The 22,407-nt window shown below is 33.9% G+C and overlaps 4 protein-coding genes across 6 annotated transcripts; 3 read left to right on the top strand and 1 right to left on the bottom strand.

Annotated features, from left to right (window-relative positions):
- Positions 1 to 798: 798 nt before the first annotated feature.
- On the top strand, positions 799 to 3,868 carry LOC107921784 (mitochondrial pyruvate carrier 1). The gene is made up of 5 exons (XM_016851636.2): positions 799 to 969; positions 2,100 to 2,222; positions 2,363 to 2,417; positions 2,519 to 2,654; positions 3,511 to 3,868. Exons 2-5 carry the CDS (start codon positions 2,127 to 2,129, stop codon positions 3,548 to 3,550), a joined length of 327 nt encoding a protein of 108 aa, XP_016707125.1. The 5' UTR covers positions 799 to 969; positions 2,100 to 2,126; the 3' UTR covers positions 3,551 to 3,868.
- Positions 3,869 to 3,984: 116 nt separating this feature from the next.
- On the bottom strand, positions 3,985 to 8,557 carry LOC107921779 (WD repeat-containing protein 74). The gene is made up of 12 exons (XM_016851630.2): positions 8,335 to 8,557; positions 8,133 to 8,248; positions 8,013 to 8,042; positions 7,781 to 7,917; positions 7,356 to 7,526; positions 7,155 to 7,218; positions 6,953 to 7,060; positions 6,389 to 6,542; positions 6,155 to 6,244; positions 5,376 to 5,431; positions 5,222 to 5,276; positions 3,985 to 4,541 (listed from the first exon to the last, which is right to left on the bottom strand). Exons 1-12 carry the CDS (start codon positions 8,414 to 8,416, stop codon positions 4,303 to 4,305), a joined length of 1,302 nt encoding a protein of 433 aa, XP_016707119.1. The 5' UTR covers positions 8,417 to 8,557; the 3' UTR covers positions 3,985 to 4,302.
- A 2,828-nt stretch (positions 8,558 to 11,385) lies between these two features.
- Positions 11,386 to 16,405, top strand: LOC107921778 (vacuolar protein sorting-associated protein 36). 2 transcript variants are annotated; one of them, XM_016851629.2, is made up of 9 exons: positions 11,386 to 12,163; positions 12,526 to 12,729; positions 13,154 to 13,247; positions 14,150 to 14,207; positions 14,310 to 14,379; positions 14,914 to 15,049; positions 15,124 to 15,208; positions 15,732 to 15,784; positions 16,098 to 16,405. In XM_016851629.2, the coding sequence occupies exons 1-9, from the start codon at positions 11,498 to 11,500 to the stop codon at positions 16,100 to 16,102; spliced, it is 1,371 nt and encodes a 456-aa protein (XP_016707118.1). In that variant the 5' UTR covers positions 11,386 to 11,497; the 3' UTR covers positions 16,103 to 16,405. The 2 variants fall into 2 exon arrangements, with proteins under 2 accessions (XP_016707118.1, XP_040933337.1); XM_041077403.1 differs by having other exon boundaries at positions 15,732 to 16,405.
- A 1,992-nt stretch (positions 16,406 to 18,397) lies between these two features.
- LOC107921605 (4-coumarate--CoA ligase-like 9) lies at positions 18,398 to 22,273 on the top strand. Of its 2 annotated transcripts, XM_041077401.1 has the most exons (6): positions 18,398 to 19,641; positions 20,189 to 20,378; positions 20,670 to 20,815; positions 20,886 to 20,953; positions 21,838 to 21,940; positions 22,057 to 22,273. In XM_041077401.1, the coding sequence occupies exons 1-6, from the start codon at positions 18,601 to 18,603 to the stop codon at positions 22,180 to 22,182; spliced, it is 1,674 nt and encodes a 557-aa protein (XP_040933335.1). In that variant the 5' UTR covers positions 18,398 to 18,600; the 3' UTR covers positions 22,183 to 22,273. The 2 variants fall into 2 exon arrangements, with proteins under 2 accessions (XP_040933335.1, XP_040933336.1); XM_041077402.1 differs by lacking the exon at positions 22,057 to 22,273 and having other exon boundaries at positions 21,852 to 21,936.
- Positions 22,274 to 22,407: the final 134 nt, after the last annotated feature.

Genomic DNA, 22,407 nt, shown 5'->3' with positions numbered 1-22,407 from the left:
CATTTGGCCAAAAAACTAATAGGAAATACATGAAAAAACTCAGTTATGTGTTTTTAATCATACTAAAAAAGTTCTTGGAAAAAGGCCGTCTCATATGGTTACTTTAATATTGTATTTTAAATAATTTTTCATTGAAAACCTTTTGTCTAATTATTATTAACGACAACCAGTTCATCGGTATAAGTCAACGGGTTAAAAAAAAAATTGAACCAAATATATCATCTGGATTGATATTTTTAAAAGATGGAGATTAATGTCCATTTCTTTTTACTAAAATAATGGTAAATTTTTATTTTTATCGCTTAATTTCAAAAGTTTTAAAATTATTATTTAACGATTTGAAAATTTTCATTAAGGTTTGTTAAAATAGTTGTTATATGATTTCTTTTTTACAATTTACTTTTTTTCATGAAAGAACTTTAAATGTTAGAGTTTACGAATTAAAAATCTAAGCATGTTTCTTCTTTGATTTTCGTCACTAGTTGTCAGATTGATCTAGATTTAAAGTATATTCTTCTATTCGACAATGAGTACCAATTTACTGTACCGATCATCGCTTAAAGTTCACTAATTTTTTTAAAATAATTTAATAACTAATTATTTAAAAACTTTCAAATAGTATAATAATTATTTCATAACTTTTTAACCTTAAATTTCAAAACATAAATATACTAATTAAACCTTGGTATGGTCATTGTTAAAAAATACTTCAAAATATCCTAACAAAATTCATTGTTAAAAAATTTAAGGATCATACCCACTAAACCAAGTGTCAAAATCCAATAAAACTCTACTTTAGACTCCGTTCTACAGGATCAAAGCTCCAAAGCAGAAGTCAGTCAGTCGGTCAAACAATCAAATTCCTCTTCAGCTTTAGCTTCCACTTCCACCTAACATTTCCATCTTCCCAATCTTTCCTCCTTCATCGGCCTGTGGTCTTTGACTTCTTCGGCGACGCCGTTTACAAAGGTACTCTCCTTGAATTCACTTCTTCTTTATCTCCCTACACACACCATCATCGTCATCATCATCACCATCTTCTCGCTCGCCATCTTATTTTAGCTGATTCACTGATGTTCTTACCTGATTCGTGATTTTCTCCTTGATCCAATTCTATTAGTATGCTTCTTCTTTTTTCAATTCTTTTTCATTGGGTTTCATTTAAAGTTAGATTCTTTAGCGCTTTCTATGTAAGTTGTCATGATGAGTAGCCTTTTTTTTAACTAAGTTCCTCTATGCTGACGCGGGTAGGATTAGGGATTTTAGCTACAAATCAAAATTGGGGGAGATATATTTATTAAACAAAAAGTGTTCCGCTTGTCTTTTCAGTTTTACAAGTATTTATATATATATCGATTGCTGAGATTTGATCAAATTATAAAAAGCCAAGATATTTGATTTTAGTTCTAGTAAAAGCTGTGTTTTTCAAAGGCTATTTTTTTTTGAAGTACCCGAAACTTGTACCCAAAACATATCTAGACATGGGCATAGGAAATGATCTTCTCTCTCTCTCTCTCTATATATATGTGTGTGTGTGTAAAAATTAGAAAATTTGAACATATCCATATCCAACATTCGCTCTCGAGTTCTAGTAACATAGACTAAAACAAGTATTTATTTTCTAGCATTCCAACTCATGCACTAGCCTACCAGGTTAAGAAAATTGAGTTCGATGGTGAAAGCAATTTTGATATTATGTCAAGACCATTCATGCTAAAAGTATAGCTATCAGTTTTGGGGTTCATGATTAGGTTTTATTCATATCTTATAGTTACGACTAATGCATCGGTTAATGGCTTAGAACTTGAGCTTGTGTGTAGCATCTTTCAACCAAGGAGAGTCTTGAATTACTTGTAGAGTCTGACTCGTAAGATGATAAATAATATACGAGAGGTGGCATAAGTGGGGTTGAATTAGAACTTGGGCATGATTTTTGGTTTTTGCCAGAAAATAGTTAGAAATTTTGGCCTAGCTTCTATAACTATACATTTGGCAGTACTTTCAGGTGATCTATATAGCTTTCTATTTCTGTAGCTGAATTTATTTTAGTATTTGAAATTTGATGATTTATAATAATATTTTGTATTCAACAATCGCAGAGCCACATTCAGCAATATTTGTAACAGATGGCTTCTTCCTTCCGAGCATTCCTAAACAGTCCAGTTGGCCCAAAAACAACTCACTTTTGGGGGCCTGTTGCAAATTGGGGTTTTGTTCTCGCTGTATGTTCAACTACCATCATTTTAAGATAGCATTTTAACATATTCAGCTGTTCATCCTAGAACAAAGTCATGCCAGATCTGAGAAACGTACAACTTTTGCTTTATCACTTGTATCTCAAAACTGTTTATGAACATGTCAGGGATTGGTGGATATGAATAAGCCCCCAGAAATGATTTCTGGCAACATGACATCAGGTATAAAAATAAAAAAAATACAGTTCAAAGAAGCTTTGGATTTTTTTGGTATTTATTGCCTGCCCCAGTTTCTAATTATTCTCTTCTATTCTGGTATGCAGCTATGTGTGTCTATTCTGCATTATTCATGAGGTTTGCATGGATGGTACAACCACGAAACTATCTACTGTTGGCGTGCCATGCTTCAAATGAGACAGTACAGCTCTACCAACTCTCCCGTTGGGCAAGAGCTCAAGGGTAAGCATGATCTTTCTGGTTTATATTTAGCATATGTTAATTGGACTCAAGGATGAGTGTTAGATATGGGTATATGTCGGACACGGATATACTCCAGTGGGAACAATATAGCATTGAGCCAATTTCTATGCAGTTGTGATTTAGTTTGCGATCCTTGTTTCCACCTATGCATTATTACCCTTTCCCTGTTTAATGCCGACTTATGCTTACAATCTTTCGATATTCTGGTATAGAGATCTCATGTGTAATTTGAAAAAATATTCAATGTCATGACCGAATCCAGGGGCGAATTTAAAGGGGGCAGGCAGCCCCTCCCCCCCAAAAAAAAGGAAATATTGCTGTGTAGGCCCCTTAAAAATTGTTTAAATTATAAATTAATACATGATAAAATTATATTTTGACCTCTCAAAAATTTATAATTCAATTCTGACCACTAAAAAATTTTCTGGATTCGCCCGACTGAATCATAGAAAAGTCGTACTTTCAGGTAACCTAGTGACTAGGATTGATTCAGATTGGTACTGTCGAAGTTAAATTTCGACATGAAATGATGTTCATGACCACGTTCTCTTAAAATTATGCAATGATCAAATACTTGGGATAACAATGGATGCATCTGCTTTGTTACATGTAAATTTGCAATTATAGAGGAAAGAAAAACTTGGATATTATATTCTTGATTTCATAAAGAACATTTGTTGTTGCCTTATTAGGTGTAGGAATTTATTAAAGCATGGTGAGTTCATAGATCGGATAATTAAAATTTCAATATTTGGACTTGCTTTCAGTTACATATTTGGTTGTCACGTTTTTCCGCTTGATCTAACTAACATACTATCATCCTAATTTTGTTTAGGTATTTGTCGGAGAAGAAAGACAAAGCTACATCGCAGTAAAGCAGCAGCTTCAGTTGGAGCTAGCTGCTTTTCGATTCTTTCCATTCCAAGTGTCTGTGAGTTTTACTGTGATCCGTGAAGATTGTAGTATTCTGAACCTACTATTAAAGCATTCATTTTGACTGCTAAACCAATAATGATTGTTGGAGTGCATCTTGATTGACCCTATAATGTGTTCTGATTCTTGATTTTACCTGTTAAAAAGGTAAAATTAGCTTAGAGTTACAATCACTGTTGATTTGGGCATCAAGTCATGCTTTTAATAAACTTGGAATCGATTTAGCAGATCACAGAATGTATAATTTTTAACATTGTCCATCTCTTTTGTTTCCATTTTTAATTTTTTTATCCATACACCACCTTTATTCCGACCCCTAAGTGGCATTTCTAAATTTTTAATAATTAGTAAATCGCAAAGAAACTGGCAATAAATCTGACCTAAAAAAAAAAGTTAACAAAATTCCAATACATCCAAGTTTTTATGAAGTTAACAGTTGTCACTGGTTCTTAAAATTTTCAGTTACATTCATACAATTGAGACATCACACCTATTGGATCCCGATCGAACAGGCCTGTTTGGTCCAGTTTTTTCATCATTGGTATATTTTCTACCAAAACAGCCATAGACCAACACATCCTTTGCTAAAGTTTTAAACCATCTTCCCCATGCTCCTTCACCATGCCATCCAAATCATAGTGTATATATTTGAGTTCTGAAACCTCAGCATTTCAGTGCAAGTAAATAATTTTATCTATGCATCATCAGCTGCAGCAATGTCATGTTCTTGATTTTTGCTTCTTTTCTTGGATTTCAACTTCTTTATTCCCTCCTTTTCTTCAGATGACTTCTTTTTCTTTTTGCCCTCTTTATTTTCTTTAGATGATGACTTCTTCCTTTTCATAGCCAGTTTTTCAGTTTCATCTGTGGTTTCAATTTCATCTATGCTCTGTGCTTCATGCAATGCCAAATCGGCTGCAAAGTGTTTAACTTCTGCATTTATAACATATATGAGAATGGCATTCAAAATAATAGTAATAATAATATCTACAACAATACTAAGTACAGCAATACGTTTTCATCTAATAGTCTAAAGGACAAATCAAAAACTTCCGGAAATTATCCACCCCAACTCTTTTCTTTAAAAAAAATTGAACCTAGATGCATATAAAACCGAATACGGCTTCTAAGTAAGCAAAACGGTTTCACCTCTAAGTAAAGGAATGTATCATACAATTGCAACTCAATTGAGTTTGCAGCTTATGATGATGATCCTACACTCCACAGTCTATACATATCTAAAAGCTATGTTTTTCAATCATGAATGCTAGTGCTGCATGTATCCTTGTATCTAAGTCCGAATATGTTTTGACCTAGTCCAAAAGGCTGAAAGGGCAACCCCTACTCGCTTCACTTGTGAAATCCTATACACTAATGTTGAGGGGAAACATGTGATGCAACAAAAGCCACTGGCAGAAGTCTTTTTTTTTTTTTTTTTTGGGGGGGGGGGGGGGAGGGGTGGATGAGATATGCAGGAAACGGCTTCCAACCAAATTCTTGTTTTCTAGTATTACTCACCGTTATAACTAAAATGTCATATTGACAGGTGGTGACACCAAACACGGAATAATGAGTTTTTTTTTAACAATAAAGATTCCAAGGAAATAACTGACCTTCGGTAAAATTAGTATCGAAAACAACTTTTGTAAGATGCTGCTTCAGGAAAACCTGCACTAGGAAAATTTTAGGCAGATATTTGCCGTGTATTTTTTTGCTATTTAACTACATGCAAGGACATTTTAACTCTGTTCTCTGAATAGAACATACCGACGATAGAAGTTGCCTTGTTCCGATGTCCCAAATGCGCAAATAACTGTCCAAGCCTGGAAAATATTGAAATTTGTCAGTTCTGCTAATGTTGGGAAGCTAATAATTGCAAGTTCACACAGTTTCAATCAGCCAAAATGAAAATATTTTAACTGGCATGGGCAGAGTACCGGTTGGACCTAAAGTACCTAGTTCAACCATCAAGAAAAATTCATAAAATTTAAAAAAAAATGGAAAAAGAAGAAAGTAGGGAAAATTATATTAACAATAAACCATGGATGGAAAGAAAGAATTCCATTATTGTTTATTATTTGCACCAATTAATCAAATTGGGTAAAAATAGGTTAAAAATTAGGTTAAAAGGACCAAAACATAATGAAAAAAAAATCAGATTTTTTGGTTAAAAGAAGTCCAAACTTAATTAAAAAGGAAAAAAAGAAGAAGCAGAAGTCTGGTTTCTCTGGCTCCCGGTCTTTAAACAGTCTGGCCAGTTCATTAGCTTCCGTTCAATCTATATTGTTGAACCACTGGACTTATTGGTTCCGAGTTGACCCCGCTGGTCTGGCCTTTTACTCACTTCAGAATCATTTGAGACTGATTAGAAATCCTTTTTCTTCCTTCTCTAGCTCTTCAAGCAACAAAATCATCTCCAAGACCTTAACTATTGTTCTCAAATGAACACCTTGCAATTTATAGCTTCCCAATACAAAAGTGCAGAATGTGTATGCAAACACAGGTAGAAGTGCTTAGCTTTACCAAACACTATGGCATATACTCACCGCAAGATGCTATCACAGGAAGTTCAGGGTGCCGGGCAATGGATCGGATGCTTCCAGAACACTTCCCCAAAAAGCATCCTAACAATTTACCTATAAGGAAATACATCCACCATTAACCGGAATATACAAAGAAATACATCTCAAATCATTGAAGAAAAGTCACCAAAACGAGAATCAGAAATGGTCAACGGCATAAAAAATCGCAGAACAAGCACATAGAATCAAATCCCTTACCTGTGCGTATATCCACAGAAGCAAGGTCACCAGATCCATTCCCTATATAAACTGTATGACCATCTAGGTCTTCTGCAACTGCTTTTATAGGGGTCTCCCTGAAGTCAAATGATACAACTGGTCTTCGTTGGGCAGAAATATCATAGAGGCGAACCTGTAACAGAAATAGTGAAAGGAAAAATGTTATACCGAATGAAAAGCATTACTATAACAAAAACTCAATCCAATATTCATGAAATTGTCACAACTCCAAATAAATTGATAACAAAAACTCTTCTCCTTTAATTTTCTTTCGAATTCATTAAGGTTTAGCACATGAATCACGTAAAGATAAAGCTACAACTATAGTCTAGAAACTGCATTTTCAAAAGTTTAACCAAAAATCAACTCGGGAATATTTTGAAACCGATGAGCCTTATTATTTCAAAAGTAAAAATAATTCTAGAAACTGGCAATATGCAATCACGTATAAAAGTTCCTTGAGAAAAGAAAAGGGAAAACATAGAAAACACACACACACACACATATATGTTTTAAGGAGTGGCTGTGGCCGCAAACGATTACCTGATGGTTATTGGTACCAGCCACAACTTTACGATGATCATCTTTGCTAAGAAATGTTGCAGATGTAAACCAAGTAGGGATAAAAATACCAAGGCTGTTTGCAGGAGGCTGTTCAATACGGGATAGATTAAGATAAATGAAAACAGAGAAGATACTAAAAAATAATTTATTTTAATAAATCAGAGAGGTTGAAAACGCTCACAGGCTTTGCAGTCCAAATCTTAGTACAGTTTTCAAGATCCCACATGTTAACTTCAACACCCTTCCTGAATGAGAAAAGACTCAAATCTTATTTACCGAACTAATAACATTCCAGTTGAGCATGAAAATATCCTATCAGCAAATGCAGATAAAACTGAGTACAAAGCTTATGTAAAGAGTCATACAACACAAACACACTCACCCTCCGAATAAGGCATAGCTTTCACTCCCATCCACTTCAGAAAACAAGATATTACCAGAGCCACATACATTCCATGTTTTTGGGGCACCAGAATCAGCTTGAGTATCAGCGAGATCAATAGTTTTTATGCTTGCATTTCCTTTTGTTTTACATGTGAGCAAAGTGCATGACCTGACAATAATCAATTTATAGAGATCATCATGGTTCTGTCAGTAAAGGAATTGTAACTACCAAGAACCATCTATTATCCATGCTAAATTATATAAATAAGAAAGCAGAGGAATTCTATTTTTCTATGTTACCAAGACTCATATGCATCCAGCATGAATATAATCAATTTTTCTAAGTTTTTCAATATACTCGAATGATCCTTTAAGGGTTATATCCCCGTGCCCATATCCAAAAAAATAACAATATGATTATACCTCGGGGTTAACTCCACTATCTGTCTTCTGAACAAATGCAGCCCAGCAATAGCATCATCTTCTGGTCTAACGCCAGCATTACTAACATCGGAAACCGTACGGGAAAGTTCACCATTAAGGGGATTAAGTATCTCAATCTGCAGTACATAGATATTGAACAAGGAAATATTCAACAGAAATCCTACTAAAGCCCGTGTTCAACAAACAAGGGAAGAAGAAAAAGGTTACTCACCACACCATTTTTTCTTGCAACAGCTAATAACTGCAAAAGAGGGGAAAAAAACAAAATTTCAGAATAAAGAAAAAAATCTTCTCAATACCTATTGTTCTTTAAAAAAAAATAGAAACTCACGGGGTCGATTTTGCGGTCATTCATGGAAGCGGCAAGCACACATTTGGAAGCATCAGGATCTCCCCATCTCTCCACCACTTTGGCAACTCCTCGTCCTTTCTCTCGAGCTTCGATTACTATTCAATTAATGACAGAATTAGTGTTCAACCTTTCGAATGAATTTATTGAAGTTGGATAACGATTATATCAATAAAAGAAAAACCTTTGATGAGACCAAGCGCATCGAAAGTCAAGGCTCGAAGTGGAGGACAGCCAGGGCAGTCGACGGTGGTCGTGCGAGGCATTGTTTTCTCCTTGTACGGCTGAGAGACTTTGTGAGAGACACGGTGACAGAGAAAAACCCTTAAAACAGGTTTATGACAATATTTTTGTTTTTGGGCTTAATACTATTTTTGGTCCTATACTATTGAAATTTTCTCACTTCAACCATTTTACTATTTTTTTTTCACTTTACCTCCTATATTTTCAGTATGTTACTCAAGTTAGGGGAAATCCAGTGTGGCCATTTAAACCATTAAATCCGTACACGTGAATAATTAATCCAATTCATTTGACGTTGTGGAATTTCCTTTTCTTTTTCTTGATAGTAAAGCACTTCCTCTTCCTTTCTTTTCTTTATTCGTTTCTCTTCTTCTTTCCATAAAAAATGAGTTAATAGCATTGTACATCCCCAAACTATGGCCTTCATTTTACATTGGTCTCATACTTTAAAATATTCTAATTACATCCTCATACTATTAATATTATATCAATTAGGTCCTTTTATTATTAAAATCGTTAATTTAATCATTAAATGACTATTCAAATCTCTATAGGTAATTTTAAAATGAAAAAAATTAAAGAAATAGAATGTTATTGAATAGTTTTAAAAGTAAAAACGAATAAATTTTTGTAAAAGTTTAGCTCAAAAAATAATTTTTAAAATATCTATTTTTATAATATTCATTTTAAATCATGTCACATAAGATCCGATGTATTATTTGACATTTACATTAACGATTTTAGTAATGAAATGGCCTAATTGATATGATCTTGATAGTTTAAGAATGTGATTAGAATAATTTGAGGTTTAAGGACTAATTAAGAATGAGAATCATTGTTTGGGGATGTTTGGTGCAATTAACTCTAACAATTTTTACTTTTTCCGACCAGAGTGAAAACTTTGGCATTGCAAGAACGCCTTTTCACCTCTCGCCCCGTCGACGTTCCTTGAACCAATCTCACAACGTCGTCAAAACATTTTTACAAATGGTAATGAATAATGAAATGTTTCCAGATTTGGAAATGTTGAGCATCTAGCAATGTATTGTTCATCACTAATTTGAAAACAACACAGATTTGTGAGAAACTTTCTAGAGAGGTAGAAGCTCCTAAGACCCCAAAAAATGGCTACTCCGTTCAGGGGACAGCAATCGATTAAATCAGTTAATTCAGTTATTTTTTTAATCGATTTAATCAATTTTAACATGAGAAAATTGATCTGACTGATTTTAATTGAGCAAATCGACTAAATCAAATTGATTTTGATTTAGTCGATTTCATTATTTTTCAATTAATTAATATTGAGTTATTAGGTTGAACTTATATGGTTATATATCGATGATATATTATAAAATATGTTGGTGAATAAATATAAATATATTTTAAACAATTTAAAATTAATATAATTTTTTTTCATTGAATCGATTCTGAGATTCAAAAATCGATAAACTGAATGAATTACCTAATTAAACTAAGGTCAAAACTAATCAATTCACACTGCTTGACTAAACCGAAACTGAAATAATTGAATTGGTCAGACTTTTCTATTTTTTTTAATTAAAATCGAAAATTGCTGTAGCTTCACTTATGGTTAACATATTGGACTGGTCCAAGAATCTTAAAGTAGAGCACAAGGAAAATGATGGTGATGAAGACTATGGTGACCGAAATGTAGCATTAACGGTGCCAGAGCAACGAACAACGACGAATTAGAGATTTGAGTGTCGGACTTTCAATGAACCTTCAACGTTTTCGGGGAAAACAAAGTTGACAAATTGAATGAGGAAAAAAGGGGAGCCCGGGTGGCCTTTGATTGGAGCTCCGACACTCGAATATGATGGTGGGAGTAAGAACAAAGTGAGGTGCCTAGGGTTTTACTCGGGATTTGAGATAAGTTGATAAAGAATAAGAAAAGGGAGAAAGATGATGTTGTGAGCTTGGCCATACAACGACAGTGGTGAACGGCAACGTCGACAATGTTGGTACAGCACCTAAAATTTCACTTTGGCTAGAAAAGTTGGATTTTAAAATTCTCATTGGCAAATGACTTGGATTAATTATTCACGTGTATGGATTTAATTGGTTTAAATGGCTATGTTGGGTTTTTTTGAGCGGAAACGATTAGGGGCTAACTTAGTCACTGGAATGATCGAAAAAAATAGGAAAAAAAGGCCAAAGTGAAAAAATTCCTATGATACAAGGGTTAAAATGGGATTAAACCTTAGAAAATTACAATTGTTTTCAATTAGTTAAAAAAACTTATAATCGTTAATATCAAAATTAAAATGAAATTTATAATAACTATTTAAAATAAAAAAAATAGAATGAATTTTAATTGCAACCTTCCATTACGAGATCGCCTACAGAATCTTCTACTTTATGTCAAATAATGTCTAATATTAGTACTATTTTTACTTTATGTACTGTTCACTTTATGCTTTAATGTTTGATATCTATCCAGTGTACTATTTACTATTTTGTTATATTACATCTCCTTCGGCTATAAAAGGAAGATGTATTCTCCGAGTGTATTTTCCTTTATCTATGGCTTTCTCTGTTTCTCTAAATCTTTTTCTTTTTAGAAAAGTTTGGATGAGTTTATACCATAAGTTAATCTTTAAAATTTATTAAAACTGTTTCAAAAAATTAAAATGCATTTTAAATCAATTGAAAGAATTATTGGATTAAAAACGAGAGCCCTAAAATAACTAGGTTAAATTTAACAACATAATTAAAATATTTAAAAATTATTAACTTTTTTAAAACATAATAAATAAATGAAAAATTGTCTTAAGAAACTCTATTCGTATAATATTTTAAAATTTTTATAATGTACATTATTAGAATTATATTCATATATGTACAAATATTATTTAAAAATTAAAAATAGTTTAAAAAAATCTTTTTAATAGAATGCCTTTAAATTTATTTTTCACATTATTAATTAATTTTCTAAATTACGAAATAAATTTACCGGGAGTTGAGTTATGTATCATTTTTGTTTTAAGGGAGTTACTTAAGTATGTTACAGAATTTGGACCCAAAAAAGTCATTTTCGATCAGTAGAAAAAAGTATCCAAAACTAATCGATCAACGCCGCTGGGATGTCCAACTTTTTCTCCAAGGCGGAGGTGACAAGCAGCGGCCGTCCTGTCCTCCCCCGCAACGAAGTCGAATGCCACCTTCTCTCCGCCGTCGACCTCGAACCTGAAGACCACCGTCACTTCTCCCTCTTAAAATCGGGGCTCCTCATCCTCACCACCCACCGCCTCATCTGGCTACCTTCTTCTTCCGCCTCCACCCCTACTTCCGCCTCAGCCATCCCTCTTGCTGCCATTTCCCACATCTTCTCTTCCAAAAAATCTCTCAAGTCCGTCTTCCACTCCCCTAGGATCCGCTTCCAAGTCCTCGTCTCGTCCGATGGTCGGGTCTTCGATCCAGGTTCCGGGTCTGGTTCCAGTTCAGGTTCGGGCTCGAGATCAGTCGTAGTAACGGCAGTGATTAGAGGGAAGGGGGACTGTGATGGGTTTTTGGTGAAGTTTTGGGACAGTTGGCGGGCGAGAGCTTGGGAGACTACTGAGATTTCAGGTTCCGGCTCAGCTTCGGCTTCGGGTTCAGGGGCAGCCACAGGAACCGGTGGAGGGTTGTACTCGAGTGATGGGTCGGTGAGGATGGTTGGGGTGGCGGGTATTTTAAGGAAGGAGCAAGAAATGTGGGAGAGTACTGATAAGAGTTTGCAGGATGCTTTTCAGGACTTAAATGCTCTCATGGTAATGCAGATTATCTGTTCAATTCTGACGATTTGGATTTAGTTTTTATGTAAATTTTGTATCATAAATACTTTTAATTTCCTAGTAGTTAACAAATTGCATTGAAGAATATAGCATCTACTTGATTTAGTTCCTACTATGATTGGCATTGGTGAATGCAAGTGGACCATATCATGATTTAGGATATGAGAAAATTAAACTTTTGTGTCAATGGCATGTATAAAATGATTTGATTAGGCTTAGTTTAGTTGTGTCGTTTTATCTCCGAGCTTTAGTTAATGAATATGATGTCAGTAGTCTCTCTTTTGCTTGTTTTCTTACATTCCAATCATTCAACTTTTAGAATGCTTTCGGGTTTTCAGAGTAAAGCTAAAGAGATGGTGATGCTAGCAGAAAAAATGAGACAAAAGCTTTTGTTCGGAACGAGTTCTCAAACAAGTGGAACAAATGATGAGGATATGGGTTCAAAGGAAGAGATGCAAGATTGGTTGTTGAGTGTTGGCATAATATCCCCAGTCACTAAAGAGTCTGCAGGTGCCCTGTACCATCAACAATTGTCCCGTCAGGTTCTCGTCTCTCCTCTTTTCCCCCTTGTTAGTTTTAATTTATTCGCTTAATAATTTTTCTCAATAGAGTTTAGTTTATCATTCTGTTAATAAAATCAATGTTTATAGAATTCAGGAATTCTTTTATGGTTTATTTGGCTCTAAAGAAATCCTTATAGTAAGACGGTTTTGTAGTTTGGGATTAGTTGATTACATTTTTGTGATTCAAGACTTTGATGGCAAAATACTCTCAGAAGATATTTTACTTTTTATTTTGCTTTATGCTTGCATATCCCATGGATTCTTCATTGAAAATATAAAATTAGTCATCCAAAATTTTATTATTGAGTTGGTAAATGACTTGCTATGTATAGTAGATTGGCTTTTGGCTTTTACATAGTTTTCTTTTGAGAGCTAGTTTTGATTTTATTTCTTGGCACCTCAGCTGGCAGATTTTGTGAGAATTCCACTGGAGAGAGCAGGTGGAATGATCAACCTTATAGATGCCTATTGTCTCTTCAATCGTGCTCGTGGCACAGGTTTGGTTAACGCTAACTTCATCTCTTGCGGTCATTGTATTTAGGTTTGTCTAGTTACATTGTGAACTTGAAATTTCTTAATCTAATTTTTGTTGTTGAAAATATTATGACCGACAAAATAAGTGTTTTGGCCAACATACTTCTCCTTTCTTTTTCAAAGGAAAAAGGAAACTTTCAAAAACATTGTAGTAGTAGATCTTTATGTAATTAACATCTAAAGTTACAACATTTAATGGAGGCTTGAAAGTAGTTAGAGTTGTTTGAAGTTCTCTTTATATTTAATGGATGCTAAATTTTTTTTATATCTTTTCCAAATAAATCAGACCGAAACTTCGGATTTCCAGCAGCCAACAATGTTTAATTCTTTCGAAGTTGCGGTAAAGAGAAGATGTATTATCTTCATTAACATATTCTTCTTCTTCATCATCAGTCCCAGATTGTGGCATATCTCCATCAATATATTTTTAATAACTGTGGGCATTTTCAACTTTGCTTAAATTAAGCCTTCCTTTTGTTGTTCTAAATTCATGTTGCACACATAACTCAATTGTGAAGATTTCTTTGACCTCACAGTCTTATCTTGTGGTTGGCGCTAAACATTCCATTCTAGAACTGACTAAAGCCTGTTCTTTTGAGTCCTGTAACATTGATTTTTCTTTATTATGATTTTTTTTATGCTTTTTGTAAGCAAAGAGGACATTCAAATTAATGAAGTTATTATTCTGGTGTAAAATAATTTAAATGTTTCTGTCCCTGAATTTATGTCATCCCACTCAGAACCAGTTCTTTTCTTTTTTCTAATTCGCTTAAATTTCTGAAGTATGCCATTGTTTCATGTACTTTCAGTGTTTTGAAAGCTTTATGAAAATAACTGGCTTCTTTGTATCTCTTTTTGTTCTCAGAATTGATCTCTCCAGATGATATGTTGCAAGCGTGTTCTTTGTGGGAGAAATTTGATGTGTATGTATGATACTATTATCGTTTTCTCAAGTTTACATAATGAAATTAATAAGTCATACTTGGCGTTCGAACTCTTTGATCATATTATGCATTGTTTAACAGTCCAGTGATGCTTAGGAAGTTTGATAGCGGAGTTATGGTGATCCAAAACAAGTCCCACAGTGATGAGGAGGTAATCCATTTCAATTTCTGTCTTGATAAAATTCTTTTTCAGTTTTATATTAAAGAATTTTCCTTTCCTTTTTTCTATTAGCCATCTTTTCCCTAATTGAAACGAATTCAATGCTTTTGAAAGCTGTTTGCTAAAGAAAGAACTTACCTGTCTTTTTTGTAATAGTTTCCTTGAATCTTTCTGAAGGGGAGAATCTTGTATGGAACTTGAACAATGCTAAATCCCTTTATTGTAAAAATATGATAGCCTGAAAGGTGATAGATTACTGCTGTGTTTGTCTCCAACGAGACACGCCAATTATTAGAAATTTAAACTTTCAACTTGAAGGTCTAAGGTTGAAATCTGTAGGAGTCACAGTTGATGGGATTGGAGAGGTCTATCATATTGATGTTGGGCCATTCTGTCATTTGGAAATAGATTTTAAGTTAAACACATATATGCATGATTGATATACTTTGCTGGAAAAAGGTAGAAGCGCATTTTGTTCACTACTTTAACTTTAACCTGAAACATAACTTGTCCGTTCATCCATAGGTTTTTGCTAGAATCAAAAGCCTTGTGACTAAGCCTGAAGCGCTTCGAACTGGTATAAGTCCAACTGATGCTGCAATGACATTAGGGATTGCTCCGGCCATGGCCAAGGAGCATCTTCTAACTGCAGAAAGCAAAGGTACAACTCTGCTTTGCTTTCTCTTTAAATATGTCTAAGTAGCAAATATTTATAATTTACTTGTGTATTGGCAGGTTTGCTATGCAGGGATATAAGCCCCGATGGCTTTCGGTTTTATATTAACCTGTTTCCTGAAATCGACCCATGTAATATGTATTTGTAAGTCTTATGCTTCTAATTAATTTAAAGACCTCCCTTTATTGTATGTAATTCCCATATTGATATCAGAATCAGTTGTTTTTTACTTTTTATCATAAACAGGGTAAAATTACCATGGAGGTTCTTGTACCAGGAGTCCAATTGCATTTTGCCCCCTCTGCTAAAGAAAAGGGCAAAATAGTCCCTTTACATTAGGTCAAAGAGCAAATTGGTTCTTCTGTTAAAAAATCCATCTATTTCTACTGTTAAAAACTAGTCCTAGTACATCAGCACGAGGTACATGAGGTACATGTGGTTATTTTATCAGCCACTCTAGTTTTTAATAGTTGAAATGGATTAAATTTTTATTAAAAAGGCCCAGTTTTCTCTTTGATCTAGCGTATTGGGACTAGTTTGCCCATTTTTTGACTAGAGGGTAAAATGCAATATGACTCCTAATACAGTGGCCTCTATGGTACTTTTACCTCATAATAGTGAAAATTAAATTCACCTATCTTATGTACATGGCTTTTAAATTTTGTAGTGTGAAGGATAATGGGATCTGCAGTACTTGGATCAAAGCAGTTTCTACTACCGGTAAGAATGCCTGTCTAAATCAATTCATATCGATATTTACAGATTGAAGTATTTAGGCAGTCCTTATACTATAGTCAAAGTAGCATAAAATTGAGTAATTTAATCTTTAATAGAAATTCATTTGCACCAATACCAGACGTACAAGGATTAAATTACTTGGTTCTATAATACAATGTTAAATTGTACTTTTGCCTATGGTACAAAGACTATCTTAGATACTCTGTTCATGCATGGCTTTGTGCTGCTGGTATCGTTAAAAAACTCAGCTCTTACCTTGTTTCTACTCGATGCTTTCTTCTTTTTTATCTTTTAGGTTGAGATAAATGCATATGACTTTAGATTTACAGAATCATGATCTCATACCACTCCCGTGTGATCTATTATGATAATGGCAACAGCAACATGAAGGAAACCTGTAAGGGTCGGAATTTGAACTTTTTGATTGTTTAATTGTTGAATTGTAACAAAAGGGTAAACTGATTGGTCCTTCAATTAAAGATTGCAATACGGATAATATATACAGAGTTCATTGGGTGTAGAGAGATATCGATAATATATGCATGTTTTTACACGTTTATGTAATAATCTTGTCAAGGTATTCAACTGAGTTATATTTCTATAGTTTCAGTCTGTTTTAAGATAAAAACCCTGAATTATGCCCAGTTACCTTACGTGTTTGGTTTGTAGAAAATGTGCTTAACTTCCTTTTCTATATCTGAGGTGCCTTTTTCATGATTTGTTTTATAGTTAAATTGATATTTTTATTGCTGATTAAAAATAATAAAAAATTGATTAGGTGCATAAGCCATTTGAGTGTATTAGAATGTTCAAACACAACCGTTTTGATAATTTCAACTTAAGCTTGGCTCATATCATGAATCCGAGTTTCATATTTTTTAAAAGAATGCATTTCATCTAGTTTTAATCTCCATATTGGAAACTGAAAATGATAGAATTAGTAAAATAAATGCTTTGTTTTCTTTTCGGGCAAGTAAAATAGATTTCCTTACCACAAATGTGAAACAAGTCACTTTTTTGGTTACATGTAACAGACATTAAAAGCATCCATCAACATCATCCATCCACTTGCGAAAGCAATTGAAACAAGGCTAAGTGGTTGTGTTCTAACCGTAGATTTTCTTGTTATCCTTTTAGAGCATTAAATTATTGATAACGAAATTCATTGACCCTATTTCATTTCATAATATATGAATTGAGTCTGACTCAAACTTGCCTCTTTTTTTGAGTTATATCCTTGAATCAATTTTTATTCTTTATTTATTCTGCGATGTAAAAATAAATATTTTATATTTAAAATAATGAAAATGAAAATTATTTGTATTTTAGAGATATTTATAAAAATAAATTGTCAAATATTAAAAAATCATAAAATAAAATTTAAAATTAAAATTAAAATGAAAAAATCGAGATCTACAGACGAGGTGTCCTTTACTCTTTGTCTCGGTACCTTATCTTTCAATATCTTCACTCTTAGCCATATCTTTTACTTAAATCCAATATTATCTTCTAATTTCTCCTTTCTAAATTTAAAATACTATTTCTACATTTATATGTGCCCGAACCCGATAGCTTGGCTATTGGCTCCAATGCATATCTATGTTTTTAAAATTAAAAAAATAAAATAATTAAAAACATTTTACAAAAAAAAATCACAAACTCAAAATTATTAAATTAAAATATTAACTTTTTTTTATAATTGGCGAAAAGAATTGATATTGCTTGAGATTAAACTGAAGCTCATGTATTTATAATATTATTATTTTGTCACTCAACTAAAAAGTTGTTGGCATAAAAAAGAATTGTATTAAATCTTCAATTAACATAATCTCTAAATTCAATTATTAAATAACTTCTATCTTATTTCTTTTTTTTTTATATATGTAAAAAATAATTACCATATACGTAATAATTTTTCGAAGATGTTTGGTTCACCACATAATGTTATTTTCTGAAATGAGATTACGATGTTTAAATTTCAACATTCGAACTATTTCATAATTTTACGTTACAACTTCCTCCTTAAGTAATTTGGACAGAATCTAAATTTTAAAATAAAATTACCTATCTTTTTTTTTCATTTTTTTTCTTTGATATTTTCCTATATTTTTCGTTTTTAGGTAAGTTGACTTGATTTTCGTCGATTTTTTTTTCTTCACTGGATGTCGTGTTTAAAATGTGGCCTTAATGACATGGGCCTAAGATTTATTCTTTCTGCTATGATCTTTAGGCTAATATTTCTACCATTTGTCCATGTGCCATTTCTTGCTTTAGAAACTCACCATTTCATCGTCATTAAAAAAAATGAAAATAATATATGGACTATGCTGTCTAGATATGATGAAGATAGATTAACAAAAATTTTGTGAGACTGTGTATTGGTTGGCTTCTCTTTTTTCAAAATTTAATTTATTTCTATATGTAGTGGTTTAATTAACTAAAAGAAAAGAAAACAAAGGAAAGAAAAATTACTTTATATATTTTAGATTCATATGTTTTAATTTCTTTTCTTACTGTGAATCAAATACCTAAATATAGGAAACCGTAATCACTAATCAATATAAAATTTGGCCCAGCAAACCCGTACTTCATGTTATCTTCATGACAAAAACAATATAAAAAAAGAAAAAAATAGTGATGCAGTGACGACAACATATATTTATATTTATTTGAACAATTCGTATATCCCAATCATCTTATCGTCGTCCTTTTGATGCGACTATTGTCTGCACTGAAACATGCTAACCACATAAGCTTAAAAGGCTAAGCTGAAAGAGCTAACATAATTGTCATATCCCATGGCGGAATCAGCCAACCACTGCCAGTCGATTGATCCGGCCACCGGCTTTTGTTCTCAAACGAGAACCTTTCACAGTCTCAGACCGGAAGTACCTCATCCACCACTTTATCAGCCTCTCTCCCTCCCACAATATACTCTTTCCCTCCTCCGCTCCTCCACCGCCACCGCCGGCGGCGGCGGCACTACTTTCGTCATCAATGCTACTAAAGGCGACAGCCTTTCGTACTCCGAATTTATTGCTCAGTTCCACTCCCTCGCTCACTGTCTGAGGAAAAACTATTTCCTTTCCAGAAACGACGTCGCTTTGATCCTCTCCCCGCCCTCTCTTCATGTCCCTTTGCTTTATTTCGCTCTTATGTCATTAGGAATCGTTATTTCTCCCGCTAATCCACTCAGTTCCGACTCGGAGATAGCTCACCAGGTTCAACTCAGTAAACCGGTTATTGCCTTTGCCACCTCAACGACCTCTTCCAAGCTTCCGTCCCTCAAACACGGAACAATCCTCCTCGACTCGCCCGAGTTCATTTCATTCTTATCCGAACCAAATGTGGATCCTGACGTCATTAACCGAGTCCAGGTGAGCCAGCATGACACGGCGGCGGTCCTTTATTCTTCGGGGACCACCGGCCGAGTCAAAGGCGTGATGCTGAGTCACCGGAATCTAATCGCGTTGATCGCCGGGTTTTACCACATACGACACCCCCAAAAGGGTCCAGATCCACCGCACCCGGTATCGTTTTTCACGGTGCCTTTGTTCCATGTGTTCGGGTTCTTTATGCTAGCGAGGGCGTTTTCGATGGGAGAAACGGCAGTTTTCACCGAGAGATTTGAATTTGAGGGAATGTTGAGAGCGATAGAGAAGTACAAGGTAACGTACATGCCAGTTTCGCCGCCGCTCGTCCTGGCGTTAACTAAATCAGATTTGACTAACAAGTATGACATCAGCTCGCTTCTGATGCTCGGAAGCGGCGGCGCTCCGCTTGGTAAGGAGGTTGCTGAGCGGTTCAAGGAGAAATTCCCAGCCGTGGAGCTTGTTCAAGTAAGGAAACTGCAACTACTTAATAACATCATATGCACATTCACCGTTCATAACAGTAAGGAAACAGCAACCACTTGATAATTTATTAAATTAATAGCGAAAATAGATTAAATTAAAAATGAAATTTTCTCCTTCATCTAACGAATTTGTTCTTTGAGAAAATGCAATATCACTCCTTTTTATACTTTCACTCGTGATTGTCTCTCCAAGTGACTTCATTTTCAAGGTTGAAATTTGAGCTTCCAGTGCAACGTGACTTATAATATTGGTTGAAATTTGTGCTTTTAAGCGGTGGATTTTATGTAAATTTTCCCATAATTAGGTGATGCTCTATGTAGTAATTATCCAATCATAATCTTGCATTATATAAGACCTACGAAAATGTTACATGAAATTTGTGCTTTCAATTTTGTTTACAATCAATTAATTCGTACCCAACCCTCTGGTGACGCACTAAAGGTGATTGTTAATACCAGCCCTGAGTTTAGTTCAGGCACAAGTTTAGGGGTTTAAAGTCTTATTCTGATTCGTTTTGTTTGTGCTTAAGGGTTATGGGCTGACCGAGACGGGAGGAGGAGCTGCCAGGGTGATAGGGCCCGAGGAGGCAGCTCGGTACGGGACAGTCGGCCGCCTTTCTGAAAATACGGAAGCCAAGATAGTTGATCCAGTGACCGGAGAAGCCTTGCCTCCTGGGCAGAGAGGGGAACTATGGTTGCGAGGGCCAACAGTGATGAAAGGTATTTACTTTTTGTTGCCTTTTATTTTCTAGTGTTAGGAATGGCTATTGTGGAAGTTAGGTTTATGAAAAGTAATTTTTTTTTTTCATAATCTTTAGGCTTATAAAAGTAAGTAACTTAGTGTTACATACATTAGTTGACTTAAAAAATGAAAAGTTATGATAAATTTAGTTTTTAATATTTATTTTTTATTAATTTAATTTTTTTTAAAGTTAAATTTGGTTATTAATCTTTAAAAAGATTAATTTAATTTTTTTTAATGAAAAATGCTAACTGTGTCTGAAAACATAGGTTACATAGGGGACGAAAATGCAACCGCGAAAACAATGGATTCGGAAGGGTGGTTAAAAACCGGGGACATATGTTATTTTGACTCACAAGGGTTTCTCTACATCGTAGATAGATTAAAAGAATTAATCAAATACAAGGCATACCAGGTGAATCATATAAATGATGTTTGCTCTATCATCTTTTTATGACTAAAACAATCTCATTTTTTATCTGCAGGTCCCTCCAGCTGAATTGGAACATTTACTTCATTCCCATCCCGAAATCTCCGATGCAGCCATCATTCCGTATGTATCGTATTTATGTTGCTCCGACTTTTACTTAGCCTATCATCTATATCCAAATCTGAAAATGTAGGGAAAAAAATATACTCGTATGAGACGCATCCGACTAACGTAGTTTTACATTGTTTTCTCATTTTTCTTGTGAATGATTTACATCTCAGTTCAAATCTGCCTCGATGATTAAGTTTTGGGAATAATTGATAGTTATGTTATTTTGGTTTTTCTTTAATCTTTTGAAATGTTTGAAGCATATTTGGATATAGGTATGAGAATATAATTTTTCAAATGCACGAACAATTTATAAATAAAAATGAAACATGATCATCTGGAGATATGCTCGTATCTAAGTAATTCATAAGGGAGAGTCTTAAAGTTGTTTGAACTGAATCGGACCTGTCGATTTGACTGGAAATTGGTCAAGATATCAGCCCGTAGAAGGACATTAAACCGATTGACCCAGTAACTAATACAAACTGGTTGAATCCGGCAAAAATCAGTTGAACCAGGTGGTTTAACTAAATTTTTAATATATATATTATAAATTTTTAATTATATATTTAATTGAACCGGTGATTTGATCGGTTTGATTAGTTTTGAAAACCTTGAAGAGTCCGGTTCTGTTTTTGATGCATTCTAGATATAAGTATGGAAATATGATCCTTTTTGTCTATTAATTGAGATGTTGTTTATGAGGCCTTGGCATTGCTGGTTAATGGAGGAGGTTTTAAGTCGGCTTAGAATCTCACCATTGTGCAATTATAATATATGAATATCCAGTTATATCATAAGCGTATATCATGTATAGTTTTTATCTATTATATATATTAATTTGATTTTATGTTGTAGTTATTTGGACACGAAGTTATATTTGATATGTTTGAAACTAGGTACCCTGATGAAGAAGCCGGGCAGATACCTATGGCCTATATAGTAAGACAGCCTGGAAGTAGTATGAGTGAAGCTCAAATCATGGATTACATCGCGAAACAGGCATGTTTTATTTTTTATTTTTTTTGCTAAAATAACAAGAGGGAATTAGCCTTAGGCTTCTTAATCCTGTATATTACGGCAACCTAATTCCGGAAACTGGTTTTATTCTCTCGCAGGTTGCACCGTACAAGAAGATCCGACGAGTTGCTTTTATCGATTCAATCCCAAAATCTCCAGCCGGAAAGATCTTGAGGAGGGAGCTGGTTAATCATTCTTTATCTGCTGGTTTGTCTAAATTATAAATATGTATGTTTGAATGTATACGGAACCTTATGAACTCTCATTTCTTGGTACAAAAGCTGCCTTATGAAAGGGAGATTATTGCTTTTTTCATCTTTGCATTTGAGAAGCAACTAACTATGGGTTATAATATTTCTACATTTCCTTTTTTTTTTGCAACAATTAATTTCTCAATGAAATTTGATGCTTAATTTAAATGATTCGTATAAACATTTTCTTTTAAAAAT

This window comes from Gossypium hirsutum, chromosome A09, assembly GCF_007990345.1.
Source record: "Gossypium hirsutum isolate 1008001.06 chromosome A09, Gossypium_hirsutum_v2.1, whole genome shotgun sequence".
Taxonomy (NCBI): Eukaryota; Viridiplantae; Streptophyta; class Magnoliopsida; order Malvales; family Malvaceae; genus Gossypium; species Gossypium hirsutum.
The sequence above is the reverse complement of the archived record's forward strand: the minus strand, read 5'-3'. Positions and strand labels throughout refer to the sequence as shown.